Consider the following 14467-nt stretch of genomic DNA (forward strand, 5'->3'; position numbering starts at 1 on the left):
AGGGCACAACTATTAGCCATTGAGGATAAGACAAAAACTGGTTAGAACAAACTAGGCCCAAGATGGCAGAAGATATGACTTCCAGTAGACCTTAAGCATCATTATATGCTCATTGTAATATATTAGCATGTTAAATGACACACCAACAGATGCCAGGACAGTTCTGAGGCTGACCATAAAAGGCCAAAAATTGAGGGGACTTCCCTGGTGGTCCAGTGGGTAAGACTCCACGTTGCCAATGCAGAGGACCTGGGTTTCATCCCTGGTCGGGGAACTAGATCCCACACACATGCCACAACTAAAGATCCCACATGCTGCAAGTGAGACCTGGCGCAGCCTAAATAAATATTTAAAAAATTAAAAAAAAAAAAAAGGAGGTGGAGAGGAACATGGGTTGAAGGCCTATGAAGCACCTCAGGGTCTTCTAAAACTGAGCAATGACCCAATTCCTGGAAATCTCCTCCCTTCCCCTAAAACGGTGGGAATAATCCTCCCTCTCATTAGCCTATGAAATTACCCAGCCTGTAAAAACTAACCACCCCATATTTCGGGGACTCTTGCCTTCTGAGATGGCCCAACCACTATCTATGAAGTGTGTATCTCCCTGAATAAACTTGCTTTCACTTAAAAAAATTATTACAACCCTAATTATAATCATTTTGCCAATGAGTAGAGTGAATTAATTTTTCCAGGTTTGCTCAGTAAGTGAAATAATTAGGACTTGAACTAGCTAGTCTTGACTTTGCACTCTTTGCATACATTAAGAAAGAATTAAATAAATCCATAATAAGGAATGTTAAATTGTAGGGCCTTAAGGTTATATATTGTATAGAAATCCTGAACTAAAAATTAAGCAAGACACTGGTTTTTTTTTTTCTGATAATTAACTTGTCAGATGATGCAGAATAACCATAACATGAAACAGCACTTTGGAGAGTTAGGAAGTTGTTTCTGAGCAAAAAGTCAGGGAAAAACAAACCAAAACAAAACCTAAAACCTGGAAAAAATATTAGTATACCTTTAAACACAAGAAATGTTACAATAAATATATTGTTTTGGGGTTGGATATAATAGCTAAAGAAATTATTTTATTTACTTTTAAAAGGAGGTTATGGGGCTTCCCTGGTGGCGCAGTGGTTGAGAATCTGTCTGCTAATGCAGGGGACACGGGTTCGAGCCCTGGTCTGGGAGGATCCCACATGCCGCGGAGCAACTGGGCCCGTGAGCCACAACTACTGAGCCTGCGCATCTGGAGCCTGTGCTCCACAACAAGAGAGGCCACGATAGTGAGAGGCCCACGCACCGTGATGAAGAGTGGCCCCCGCTAGAGAAAGCCCTCACACAGAAACGAAGACCAAACACAGCAAAAATAAAATAAATAAATTAATAAACTCCTACCCTCAACATCTTCTTAAAAAAAAAAAAAGGAGGTTATAACTTCTCTTATTCATAAAAATAAAAAATAAAAGTTTAAGATAGCTATAATCGAGTGTTCTTCATTGTGGGTGTCCTGTTAAATGTCATCAACTATTCAATCAATGAGGTGGAATTCTGTTTTAGAGTTTCAGGGTGAGAACATTTGGTTCGTTCTAGAGTTATTTTTCTCCCTTCATTCGGGATTAGATTAAAGCATTCAGCAACATACTTCATCTGTCCTTTAAGGCTGGCATTTTACATAATTTTGTTATTTTCCCCTAATATTGTGAATTGAAAAAGCATATACATTTAGCAATTAAAAAAAAAAGTTTCAGGAACCATGAATTTGCCTCCTCATATTCAATGCTGCATTGCCAGTAAAAAGTGATGTTTCTGATGGATTTGGCTCTATAAAGTCTCCAGGGGTCCAGTGAGTACAAATACTCCCAAACTTGAAAGGGGTAAGAAGTCAGCCAAGGACCCTACCATTTAGAATAAGGAGTCCCAGGCTCATAGATTAGGAATTTAAGGGTAAGCTTGCTTAACAACCTAAACCCCATTGCCTTACAAACAAACTAGATAGAAATTCAGTCATTTAAAAAAATTACCAAGGTTATTATCTTATATGGGACCATGCTATCATAGCATTAGTTAAATAGCTCTTTAAGTAACTCATAAGTAGGGCCAATAGACCAGATGAGCTATGTACAGTATAGAATATTATAAGGAAAAAACACTCCCCCCCGTGCCCCCCAACACACACACATCCACATTCATGCGAAAGCAGTACTCAACCAGGTGAAGCCTTTTTCTCTCAAGTTTGAAATATAATTCCTGGTATTGAGTGCCATCTGGTAAACGGAGTTGCCCTCAGATATCACCAAGACCACAATAAACATGCAACATGTACATATAATAAAAAGGAAACCTCAATTTTATTGTGTGGCTTTTTAGATGTAAAAAATAAATGGATCATAAAGCAGAAACTAATAAAAAAAAATGGAAAAAAATAAATAAATAAATGGATCAAACAGTTGCTTTGAAAAATTCCTTATTGTGAATATTTGTTTTCTTACACTAATAATTTTTTCACTGCTGGATTCTAAACACAGAAAAAAAGACATGGTTCCCTAACTTCATACATTTTACTAATATGTCAGTGTCCAACGTACCAGGTGTAGAATACTTAGGCTTTATAAGTTTGGGGGCACTTCAGATTTAGCAAAGCAACCAACACCTGGAAATACATAAAAGCTGGCCTCTAAGCGCAAGGTGATGAGTGTTAGTTAACTAGGCCCCCTGGATTCAAAGAATGGCCCCTCGCGGCTCAAAAAAGAAAAATGAAAATGCAGCATCATAGAGTTTAGTTTTAGCTCAGATTTCCTGGTGTTCTCTATGGCTATCTTCTCTTTACTCCCCAAAAGCAAGGAACAGCTCTAATCATGACTGTCCTTTTGGTTTTAGAAGAATTTTTTCTAACATACCCTGCTATTGCTTTATAGACATTAATGAACTGCATGAAGAAAAATGAAGATTTCTGCTTAAGTATGTATGATACATTTCTACAGAAAAATAACCCTGCTTTTTTACACACTTGACCATTCCTACCTTGTGATATGTTACTGTCATTTTCCTGGATGTTGCCTTGTGGTCTTAACACAAATTCTGCAGCAGATTTCCTGGGAGTGTGGAAAAGTCAGGGGTAAGGTTTGAGCCTATGATTTGATTGAGTAAACATTAACCTTTTTAGTGGTAAATCAATGTTGAATTAACTTTAAAAACCTTACGTTACATCTATAATGCATCCTAAAGTCCTGCCAGGGGTTTTCAATTAGGTTATTTTTTAAAAAAATGTAATAGACAAAGACCTGCCACATTCCCAGAGATGCTATACTTGAACGTATGGGTTGTATCACATTCCTTAGTAGACAGGTGTTTTGTTAAAAATACCTATTTTAAAACCTTTTTCTCGTGACAAATTTTTCTGTGCTTGTGTCTGTCCTGTGTGCCTGACATATCCTCTGAACGATAACCTGTCTTCTGTTCAAAAGACAAAGTAATTTGGAGTCCTATTATACTTGTTCAAACTATGTAAAATACTAATAGAAAGAAAGTTGGGGGATTTCAAAGTAAATGTCACCAATGTACAGATTAACTTTTAGTATTCTTTTTCTTTCATCTTTAACAGCCATTGTTTTGCTCTACCCCTCTGCTTGAGCCTACAATCACATTAAAATGACATTTAAATGACATCTTAGACAAGGTAAACATTATCTAATAGACCTTTCTGCAATGATGGAAATATTCCATATCTGCATTGTTCATGATGGGAGCGACATACATTTGACCGTTGAGTATTTGAAACATTGATAGTGCAACTTTGAAAGTTTAGTTTTAATTTTACTTAAGTTTTTACATAGCCACATATGGCTTGTGGCTAACATGCTGACAGCACAGGGTGAGGTTTGTACGTGGCCATTGTACCCTGTCTTGAAGAAATTTTCAAGTAAACACGCTATCCTGCCTACTTTTATCATATTGTTTTCTGATTCTGCTTCACTTATTTATAAATGTTTTCTATCTGATCCAAAGTTTTAGTTGAACTAGTACTCAGTGTTAGACACTTTTAAATTTTGTTTTCTGAAAAGCAATTACCCAATAACCATTTTCTATCCCTAGAACATATACTCCTTCACTAGGAGCTACTGTTAAAGGTACCTGTGTCTTAGTCTTTTTGAGCAGCTACAACAAAACACCACAGAGTGGGTAGGTGATAAAGAGCAGAAATTTATTTCCCACAGTTCTGGAGGTTGGAATTTCAAGATCAGGGCACCAGCAGATTTGGTGTCTAGTGAAGGCCTCCTTTCTGCTTCATAGATGGTGCCTTCTTGCTGTGTCCTCACGTGGTGGAAGAGGCAAGGAATCTCTCTGGAGTCTCCTTTATAAAGGCACTAACCCCTTTCCCAAAGCACCTCCCAAAGACTCTATATCCGAATACTATCACCTTTGGGGGTTAAGATTTCAATATTTGAATTTTGGGGGGGACACAAACATTCAGATGGTAGCACCTTGGATATAAGTCAAGGCAAATTAATGTGTTGACCAACATTTTATGTACATACTCTGAAATGAGCTGTATTATCCAAAGGAAATCAATACAAATCATAATGAATTTTGCAATATTTCCTACATTAAAGGTAATCAACACGATTGTTTACTGGTGAGGCCCACAGATGAAAAATTACCATTTAGACGGTGGAACAAATAAGTAGGGAAAGAATGAGAAGATATGGTTGCATGGGAAAGATAAGCCATCTCAAAGATGACACAGGCACTTTTTTTCTTACGTTGAAGGCAAGAATTGCATAAAAGTATAGTGACCACTAAAGAATTCATATAAGTAGAATAATGAAATTTTAAAGCTAGGAAGAAGGTTGGAAATCTTTCAGTCTGGATCTGTCAGTGTGGCATAGTATTTGATAGCAGTGACTTGACACCTCGATAGCTGTGGTTTAGAATCGCATGCTATTGGCAGTTTAACCTAAAGTGAGTTACTTATCATCTCTAAATCTGTTTGTTTTTAATCTGTAAATCAGAGACAATAATAATACTTACCTCTTATACTTATATAGCTTCTGTTCAGGGGTGGGTGGGTAAGTGAGATAACACATTTGAAATGTTGAGCCAAGTATCAATACCTGGTACAGAGTGTCCCACTTTAGTGGTAGGGAAACTGAGTTTTAGGGAGATTAATTAACTTTCTCAATTAGTAACTGGGATTTGAAACCAGGCATATGACTAAACTGAGTCTACAGGAGTAGTAGTAGCAAATAGAATGGTACCACGTATGTGCCAATCACTTAATAAATGAAATGACTAGTCCAAGAGTGCAGAACTCATTAGTGGTCTGCAGAGCACAAAGTCCTATCAGTTTCACTCTGATGTAAATAGATGCAAACATCACTGGTGCTTGAGAAACAGGAGGCTTTTGACGACAAGGACCTTTTTTTTTTTTTTTTTTTCTTTTTGGGGGGGAACCAAGTGCAGGCTTAAAAAAAAAACTACAGTGGCATACATTTTTCCATTCAATCAATCCAGTTTACATGGAATACTAGAAATCTTAAACTTATGAAAGATTTAAAATGATATTATATGGGCAATGAGTATCCATCCTGTATTTAAGTAATTACACAAATTGTAGCATTTAAAGTACTCTCCTTATATTTTCTGTTTCATCAAAAATTATTCAGAAACAGTTTTGGGGATTTACACAGTTTAACACCTAAGGAGTATAAAGGTAAGAGCAGGGCATGGGGAAAACATCATTATTATAATTTAGAAAGAAAAAGAGACTGTATTATCAAGACAAAGTAAAGTAACAGCACAATTCATTATTTTATTTGTGTATTTTATCATAGTTTTGGGAAATTTTAAATTGTTTATATTTTGGTTTGTTTTGTAAATTATTATTAAGCATCTCCTATGTTTGGTCTTAGGCTAATTTTAGTGATTATAATCTTGTACAAAACACATGTGGTACTTCTTATGAGGTTTACAGAAGTTAACCCCATCCTATGGGTTGTGACCAACAATGTTCAACTCTCCCACCTGAATCTTTATTCCTTTGGGTTCTTGAACAAGTTATTTAAGAATAAAAATAATTTACTTAAGTTTTCTCAACTATAAAATGGGAATTATAATAATTCTTTTTAATGTAGGTTTATTGTAAGGATTAAATAAGAATCTTTTTAAGAGTACTTGGTACAATGCTTAGCATACACTAAAAACTCAATGCACATTAGCTGTCATTTCAATATACATAAACCAAATAACCTGTCAGAATAGAAATATAAATAACTCTAAATAAGGTTAAGCATTTATTATATTTAATGTGCCACTAAAAAATTGTGAAAATGTGCGACCTGTTAAATAAATTTATTCAATTTCTTTTCAGTGACCTGAATCTCTTATCCAGGATAGATTTTGCCCCAAGCTATAATGATAATTGCCATTATGCTTATGGCCCTGATTCTGTTTTCTGAGAAAGAGAAAACAAATAGAAAGACTGATCTTCATTCTTTACCTCTAAAAATTTACTTACAGAAAAATCTAGCTTCTTTAAAAGGCATCTGAATCCCTAGTAAAGCACAGGAGATACCATGTGGCAATTCAGAACCATGGTCACGCAATACACTGAGAAAATGATCCAAGAGAAGGATTAACAACAGGAAAAGGTAGGATGAAGTGGATTCCTCCAAACTAGTTCTTAATCACTAGCTTCTCTAGCTCTCCCCCAACCTTAGGTTCTTTCTGGAGGTGGGGGTGGACTGAACTGGAGGATGAGGAGTGAGAACTGTGCAGGGAAGGCTGTCTGTGGGTGGTTTTAATTTCGCCCACTACCATCTCTGTACAGCTGCACACTGCTCCAGAGACATTCCACAATATGCCCACTTTCCTTTCTTCTGTGGACAGAGACACTGCTCCTACCTGTACCCATTTCAGAGATACGCAGGGACAACTATCCCTCCAAATCCATTAAAAACAAAGCAAGCTCTTACCTAAAGTAATCTAAGCATCACCTCAAGGTGCAAAGGCAAATCTCTAGATAACAAGTGTCTGTCCCTTATCTCCACCGCCACCCCAATGCAAGCTCGTCTTCTCTCCACTTAGATTTAGGGAGGCTGCTGAGCGCATACAGGCGGGATGGAGCTGGAGAAGAGAGGGGTATGAATTATTTATGAATTCAACCCCCTTGAGAGATTTCCAGTGAAAGTTAGTCTTAGAAGTTACCCACATGTGTGAGTGAGTGTGTATGTGTGTGTGTGTGCACATGGACATGTAATCCGTGCCACATTTCTCTGTCAGGGAGAGGCAGTGGGTAATCCCAATGTCTTAGACATTTTAAGAAGAGTGCATGACCAGATTTTATCACAGACCCCAAATCAGACACGTTTCTTCTATGTGTTTTTGGTACCTTTGTGGTGACTGGGGAGCTTAGCTCAGCTTCTGAAAAAAGCTACCTGCTTTGAGCCCATTGGGCAGGGGCAATTTTCCTGCCTGACACTGTGGGTGCTTTTGTTTTGCTTGTTTATTTATTTTTACCCCACAATAACATACCCTTTTCTCACCGGACCTCTTGCTACCTGGGCTGGACCTGTCTGCGCTCTGCCTGCCAGCCTGCCTCCCCACCTCCTTCCCGGGCTCGGACCACCTGGGGAGCCTGTGTCCGTGTTTGGAATCCCTGGGTTGCTCTAGTAGTGAAACGAGAGAGGTTAGGAGCTGACGCACATTTGACAGAAAGGCAGTGCTTTGCTTTCTTCTTCTGCTGCTTCCCCTTCCTCTTTTCCCAAACAGAGATGTGAACACGTGTATTTTCCTGTTTAAATTTAGCGAATTGGTCCTCTGCCTGTGACTTGATTTAGCTACTGGGCTGAGCCTTGCTGCTCCCTTCCCTGCTCGGATAGGAGCCACTGGGATCTGGAGCTCCAACTTCCAAATGGAAGCTGGCCCCAGGCCAGGTGACCTTCTCTTTGTAAGTTTCTTTCCTCAGCAGAGTGGGGGTGGGGTCGTGGGGAGCTGGGATCTGTTTGGTGCTGTTGGGGGGTGGGGGGTGGTGAGGAAGGGAGGGGGGTGGAAGAGAGTAAAGGGCTGTTGTTAAACAGTTTCTTACCGTAAGAGGGAGTTCAGACCTAGATCTTTCCAGTTAATCACACAACAAACTTAGCTCATCGCAATAAAAAGCAGCTCAGAGCCGACGGGCTCTTCTAGGCACTGAGTCGCAACAGGATTCTTTCACGCAGGCATCGCCAGCGGGATCCGCCAGCACATCCAGCAGCACCATGTGGGTGACCAAGCTTCTGCCAGTCCTGCTGCTGCAGCACGTCCTCCACCTTCTCCTGTTTCCCATTGCCATCCCCTATGCAGGTTAGTTTTCTCTTTTCTTCCTTCTTCTTCTTCTTTAACCCTCTCTTGCTAACATTTCCTTTTCCTAACGCTCTCTTTACCCGATTCCCAGCATCCTTTCTTAACTCTGTATGTGGTATGGGTTTTTTTAAAAAATCTCTCATTCAGCTTTCTTTTGACATTCTCTTTCTGTTTGAAAAGCATTTAAAACGATACTTAGCATCCCCTCTGTTGTTTCCATCCCCCTCCCCATTGATCCAGCCCCCTCTCACTTGGCCTGACAGTCAGGGATGGTGGGATGGGAGGGAGATGCTAACACTGGCTGAACTTTGCTGATTTGGATAAATTTAAAGCTGAAGAGAGGGGGGGGAAGTGATGGCCAGTACTGCAGGGACATGTTTTTTTTTTTTTCCCCAGAGGAGAATTTTCCATGACAATCTACTACCCCACATCACTCAGTCAACATTCAGGGCCAAATTATGACTTAATACAGGTTTTCATTTGGAGAAGGCAGATTAAAGTCTGAGTATATGCATGTTATAAAAATGAAAGAGAAAGCCTCTCTGCTAAGGTCTCATTCTTTCTGGGTATGGATGCCTGCCCTTTTGAAACTGCAGGGCCAAGGAGGCAAAAATTGTCTGACTCTGATTATAGCTGTAGAAATGCTCCTTTCAGTCTCCCATTTTCTCCCCAGAATTTACAGGTTGGGAAGGAGTTGCTTGGGAGTTCATATTGCCTGGAAGTTTAGAAGTTTCATTTGCTGCTTTGGGAAGTTTTCTGTTGTTATCAGGGCAAGAGGAAACATCTGTATTTGGTTGTATTATCATTGTCGTGGCTGGGATGCCAACGGGAGAAGGTAGTGAGCATCATGGGTGGGCACAGGGGAATAAAAGAATGGAATAAATGCCCAGACAGTAGACATAGTTTTTTTTTTTTTAATAATATAAGACAGAGTACTGAGATATATCTCAGTTATATCTTTTGAGATAAGTTAAATATGACATTTATCAGACCTCTAATCTAGTTTCCAATGTAATAAATACAAAGGTTGAAAACACCAAGAATTTGTAAAATGACAAGGAAAATCAGTCCCACCTGGCTTTCTTCGATTTTGTGATATGTCCCTTTTGGAAAACAACACTGTGTGGGAAGTGTCAGTTCGAGAACATTTATGTTAGATTTCTGAAGAGGTGAAAAAAAAAAAAAAGTTCAATCTAGCAGGTTATCACCTTTGAGATGGGTCATGTTAAAATTGATTTTTATATGACATTGCTGGTTTGTGGGATTTTGAGTATAAATTGAAATGACAGCTAATATTTTGAGGAGTTTCATTTTCAAAGATCAAAATGTTGATGGGCTGAAGTAGAATATGGTTACCTGGAATCATCTGTGCTTATGCATGGGGAACACAGTGTGGAAAACCCAAACAGTAGATCAACCATAGACAATGTCTATTTGTTTTTGGCATGCATTGCGAAGTTTTGGCAGGAGATATACATTTGTAATTATATTTCATTTTGGCTAATGTTGAAATGACTGAGTTTCCTGAGGATAGGGGGAATGCAGCCCAAGAGTATGCTGCAGGCAAGGAGAGGCCAGTTGGGAATTACAAGTAATAGAATAATTCCTAAAGTGGATAATGCTAAAATTGTTAACAAAAGAGGGTCTGCCTTTGTCTGGATGGCAACATTATTTTGATAGTTTTTTAAAAAATTACATTCTTCAAAGTGGAAAACATGGATAGTCCTCTTAGAACATACAAAGAAAGTCTGTTCTTTTTTATATCATCTAACACTGAACATTTAGAATTTTGTTGTTACTTGCTTCGGTTATACTTTTTGATTTAGCTTATGAGTCTTCTTTTTTACCTATTGTGAAATAAGACAATATTTAAAAAGAAGTGGATACTATAATGAGGTGACAACCAGTTATGAGCAGAATATATTATGGAGATATTTTTAGAAAAGTTTCAAAAAAAGTAAAGAAATGTTCAATATAATAGACCCAAGCCATCTTTATAGGAATTGGTTTACATAGGATTATCCTCTATCCACTCCCACCTACACTGGATACAAATATCCAATCCCCTCTAACAACAACAACAAAACGTTAAATGAGCACCTACTATCAAGGAGCCTGTGGGAGATGTACAGATGAACAAGTGAGAAAGAAACCTACATTTGTTTTTTGTTTTGTTTTGTTTTGTTTCTTTTACTGACTCTCCACCCCAATACCTTCATTTTTTAAAAACATTTTAGTGGCGTATAATTGCTTTAAAATGGTGTATTAGTTTCTGCTTTATAACAAAGTGAATCAGCTATACATATACATATATCTCCATATCTCCTCCCTCTTGCGTCTCCCTCCCACCCTCCCTATCCCACACTTCTAGGTGGTCACAAAGCACCGAGCTGATCTCCCTGTGCTATGTGGCTGCTTCCCACTAGCTATCTACTTTACATTTCATAGTGTGTATATGTCCATGCCACTCTCTCACTTTATCCCAGCTTACCCTTCCCCCTCCCCGTGTCCTCAAGTCCATTATCTACGTCTGTGTCTTTATTCCTGTCCTGCCCCTAGGTTCTTCAGGGCGATTTTTTTTTTTTTTTTAGATTCCATATATATGTGTTAGCATATGGTATTTGTTTTTCTCTTTCTGACTTACTTCACACTGTACGGCAGACGCTAGGTCCATCTACCTCACTACAAATAACTCAATTTCGTTTCTTTTTATGGCTGAGTAATATTCCATTGTATATATGTGCCACATCTTCTTTATCCATTCATCTGTCAATGGACACTTAGGTTGCTTCCATGTCCTGGCTATGATAAATAGAGCTGCAATGAACATTGTGATACATGACTCTTTTTGAATTATGGTTTTCTCAGGGTATATGCCCAGTAGTGGGATTGCTGGGTCATATGATAGCTCTATTTTTAGTTTTTTGAGGAACCTGCATACTGTTCTCCATAGTAGCTGCATCAACTTACATTCCCACCAACAGTGCAGAAGGGTTCCCTTTTCACCACACCCTCTCCAGCATTTATTGTTTATAGATATTTTGATGAAGAAACCTACATTTGTTGAGCGACTGTTATGGACCAAGTTCTAAAACAAAGCTTATTTAATTCTAATAAGATTGGCATTATTGGATTGACTCATCTTACATGAGGAAGCTGAAGTTAAAGAACTTAATTTTTTTTCTTATTATCTTACATATTGGATAGAGCTGAGATTCCTACCCAAATCTATGTGAATGAAATATGCAATGTGCATTTTTCCCTTTTATTTATATTGAATACAGCAGCAGTGAAATCAACTGAAACTTGCTTTAAAAAATCAATTTTGCTAAGTAATATAAGAACAATTCTGTGCTAGAAGTATTATTATGTTATGGTTGAGAGTTCATTTCTAGCTCAGAAGATCAAACCAGGTTTAGGAAGTATGCAATACTCAAGTTGAGTGTGAAAATACAGGTAATAGTATGGTCAGTACTTAAGTCAGGGGAACACAAAGTGGCCGAAGGTACTGAAGTGAGAAAGTATAAGGACAGGCAATCATGTAGGGCTGGTGTACTGAGTACCTGAGGAGGAGGAGTATGGCCTGGGTTTGGAAAAGTAAGATAGACTAGCATGTATGCTTGAATATCATGCCAAATTACACTATTTTAAACATTATGGGTCACAGCTGGAAGTTTTTGAGTTGACAAGATACCTGACTGAAGTGTGGTTGGTTTAGTTGGTGTGTGGAGGAGAGCTGCAGGCAGAAACAGACAGTGAAGGAAGAGACCAGGAGGAGGATAAATGAGGAAGTGGCACGGAAGTAGAAGGAGAGAAATATCTAGGGAGGTCCCCGTTCTCACACAAACATCATTTCATTTGTAAATCTTTTTGGAAGAGATACTTATGCTGCTTCTCAAATACCAACATTTGATTTAAATCTGACTTGATCCCTTCTTGACATCTTTATTTATGATATTGTTCCCTTCTCTAAAGAAGGGATGAAAATTGTCCACTTGTGACACCCAAGTCCTAGATAATAGAAATGAAGATTTGGACTTGTATTTATGATTTTTGCCTTTGGGAAGTAAATCTCCAGTCACCACCACTCCCTTCCATTAATTATTTGTGTACTTTCATCTTAACATCTTGCCACTTCAAGCTGTTAATCACTAATCATGTGGATAGATTTCTCAGAATCTGTGGAGCCAGATTCCTGCTTCTTTCCACACCCTGCAAATCCTTTCCTTCGCAGGATTTTTCTTTGAAGTCAATGGTTAGTCCATACAGAGAAGAAAATATATGAGGTACTGAGAGAAATGAGTGTGAGGCCCAGGGACCAGAGGGAGAAATGTGTCTTTCTTCAAGCACCTTGATACATTTGACCCTACTTTCTGTTTGTAGCTTTTCACTAAGAGCCTAATGATTTCAGTTTTAAAATAGGGACTTTGGTTTCTTCAGGAAACATAGCTACAGAATGTTTTCCCATACTGAGGGAAGAGGGAAAAGGAGTTGCAATTTAAAATATAAGAAAGCGTGACAAAGTTGCAGTGATCTCTTACCCTTTGATTTCATTTCAATGTTTTGTTTATAAACTTCAACTAGCAGTCATGCACAAAAAATAGCAGGGAAAAATCTGATCCAAAGATATTTTTGAGTTTCTTCCCAAATTAAGCTTGTCTTTTAACTGTTGTTAAAACAAGCATCAGTTGTTAATACATGTGGAAGAGAAAGTGAAAAGTATTTTCAGCAAAGGAATTTTATTTTCAGATGCTGTTTTTGAATGACTTCTGTTTTGAATTTTTCTTTTATTGAAGAAGGAATTAATTTTATTGATGTGTGGATTACATGACGTACAACTAGCTTGAACTTCGCATTTTTGAATAGTTACTGACCTAATGGTATGACTGAATTATAAGGGAAAGCTTCTAAGTCATGAGAAATAAAGAGTGAGAAGGGAATCTTAGTATCTGGTTCTGATTGCCCCTGGTTAGATTTGTAGCCCCAGACAAGCTTTTCTCTCCTATTTATTATCTAGTAAAGGGAAATCATAGATTTATTTGCTTTTCAGGATACTTTTTGATCTTTAGATGAAAGGTAGTGATTGAAAGTTTATCAGCAAGCAAGAGTAGACTATTTTTATGAGGTACAGCCAGGCATTAACACATTTCAATAGGACAGCTGAGGATCTGCAGAATTAAATATAATCAACGATCCCACAGAAAAACTTTTCTCTAGTCATCCTCAGTGGCTTCCTTCACGTTGTATGGTTCTGAGAAAAGAAACCAGAGCATTGACCAGGTATTCTATTTTATTTGGTAATTGGTAAAATACATGTCTGAACTCAATGCTTGTCTTAGACTTTTAAAATTTAGTTTTATGTTCTTCTCTCACACTTAAACATAGGTAATAAATACATAATACATTAGGCCAATTCTATACCTTTAGTTAATTGAATTTATTTTATATATATATGTGTATATATACACATATATATGTATATATATACACACATATATACATATATACATACATATATATACACATATATATATATACATATATATATATACCACAGTTTTTCCACTTTGGCAGATAGTTTTTTGAATAGATTTTCTGTGTCCATTAACCACTATTTGTTTCTGAGAAGTATTCCAATTTATACAGGAATTCAGACGATTTTTATGCTGTGAAACATTTCACAGCACCTAAGAAATGGTGCACTAATGTCAAAAGAAGCGGAAACTATTAGTGGAGAAACTTATCTCCCATTAACATGGTCCTGTGGCAGAAACCAAAATTTCTTTCTTTTTTTTTTTTTTTTTGCTGTATGTGGGCCTCTCACTGTTGTGGCCTCTCCCGTTGCGGAGCACAGGCTCCGGACGCGCAGGCTCAGCAGCCATGGCTCACGGGCCCAGCCGCTCCACGGCATGTGGGATCCTCCCGGACCGGGGCACGAACCCGCGTCCTCTGCATCGGCAGGCGGACTCTCAACCACTGCGCCACCAGGGAAGCCCAGAAGCCAAAATTTGAAAAGAATAATACCACTTCTTTGCTTGGGAGAATAACTGTTTCTTCTCTTATGCCAGAAATTAAAGGATGAAATTTCAAAAACAAAACTAAAACTTTGCATATTCATAACATTTTT

General features: G+C 38.0%; 1 protein-coding gene across 4 annotated transcripts in view; it reads left to right on the top strand.

Annotated features, from left to right (window-relative positions):
- The first annotated feature begins 8141 nt into the window (after positions 1 to 8141).
- HGF (hepatocyte growth factor) overlaps positions 8142 to 14467 on the top strand; it is an 81013-nt gene continuing 74687 nt past the window's right edge. For 3 of the 4 annotated variants that reach the window (XM_081243469.1, XM_081243470.1, XM_081243473.1), the window contains exon 1: positions 8142 to 8340. In XM_081243469.1, coding sequence (XP_081099595.1) covers positions 8256 to 8340 — 85 coding nt within the window. In that variant the 5' untranslated portion in view covers positions 8142 to 8255. The remainder of the gene's footprint in view (positions 8341 to 14467) is intronic. The other variant, XM_081243471.1, reaches the window with a different exon arrangement.

Source organism: Mesoplodon bidens (genome assembly GCF_964165515.1).
Source record: "Mesoplodon bidens genome assembly, chromosome: 9".
Classification (NCBI taxonomy): domain Eukaryota; kingdom Metazoa; phylum Chordata; class Mammalia; order Artiodactyla; family Ziphiidae; genus Mesoplodon; species Mesoplodon bidens.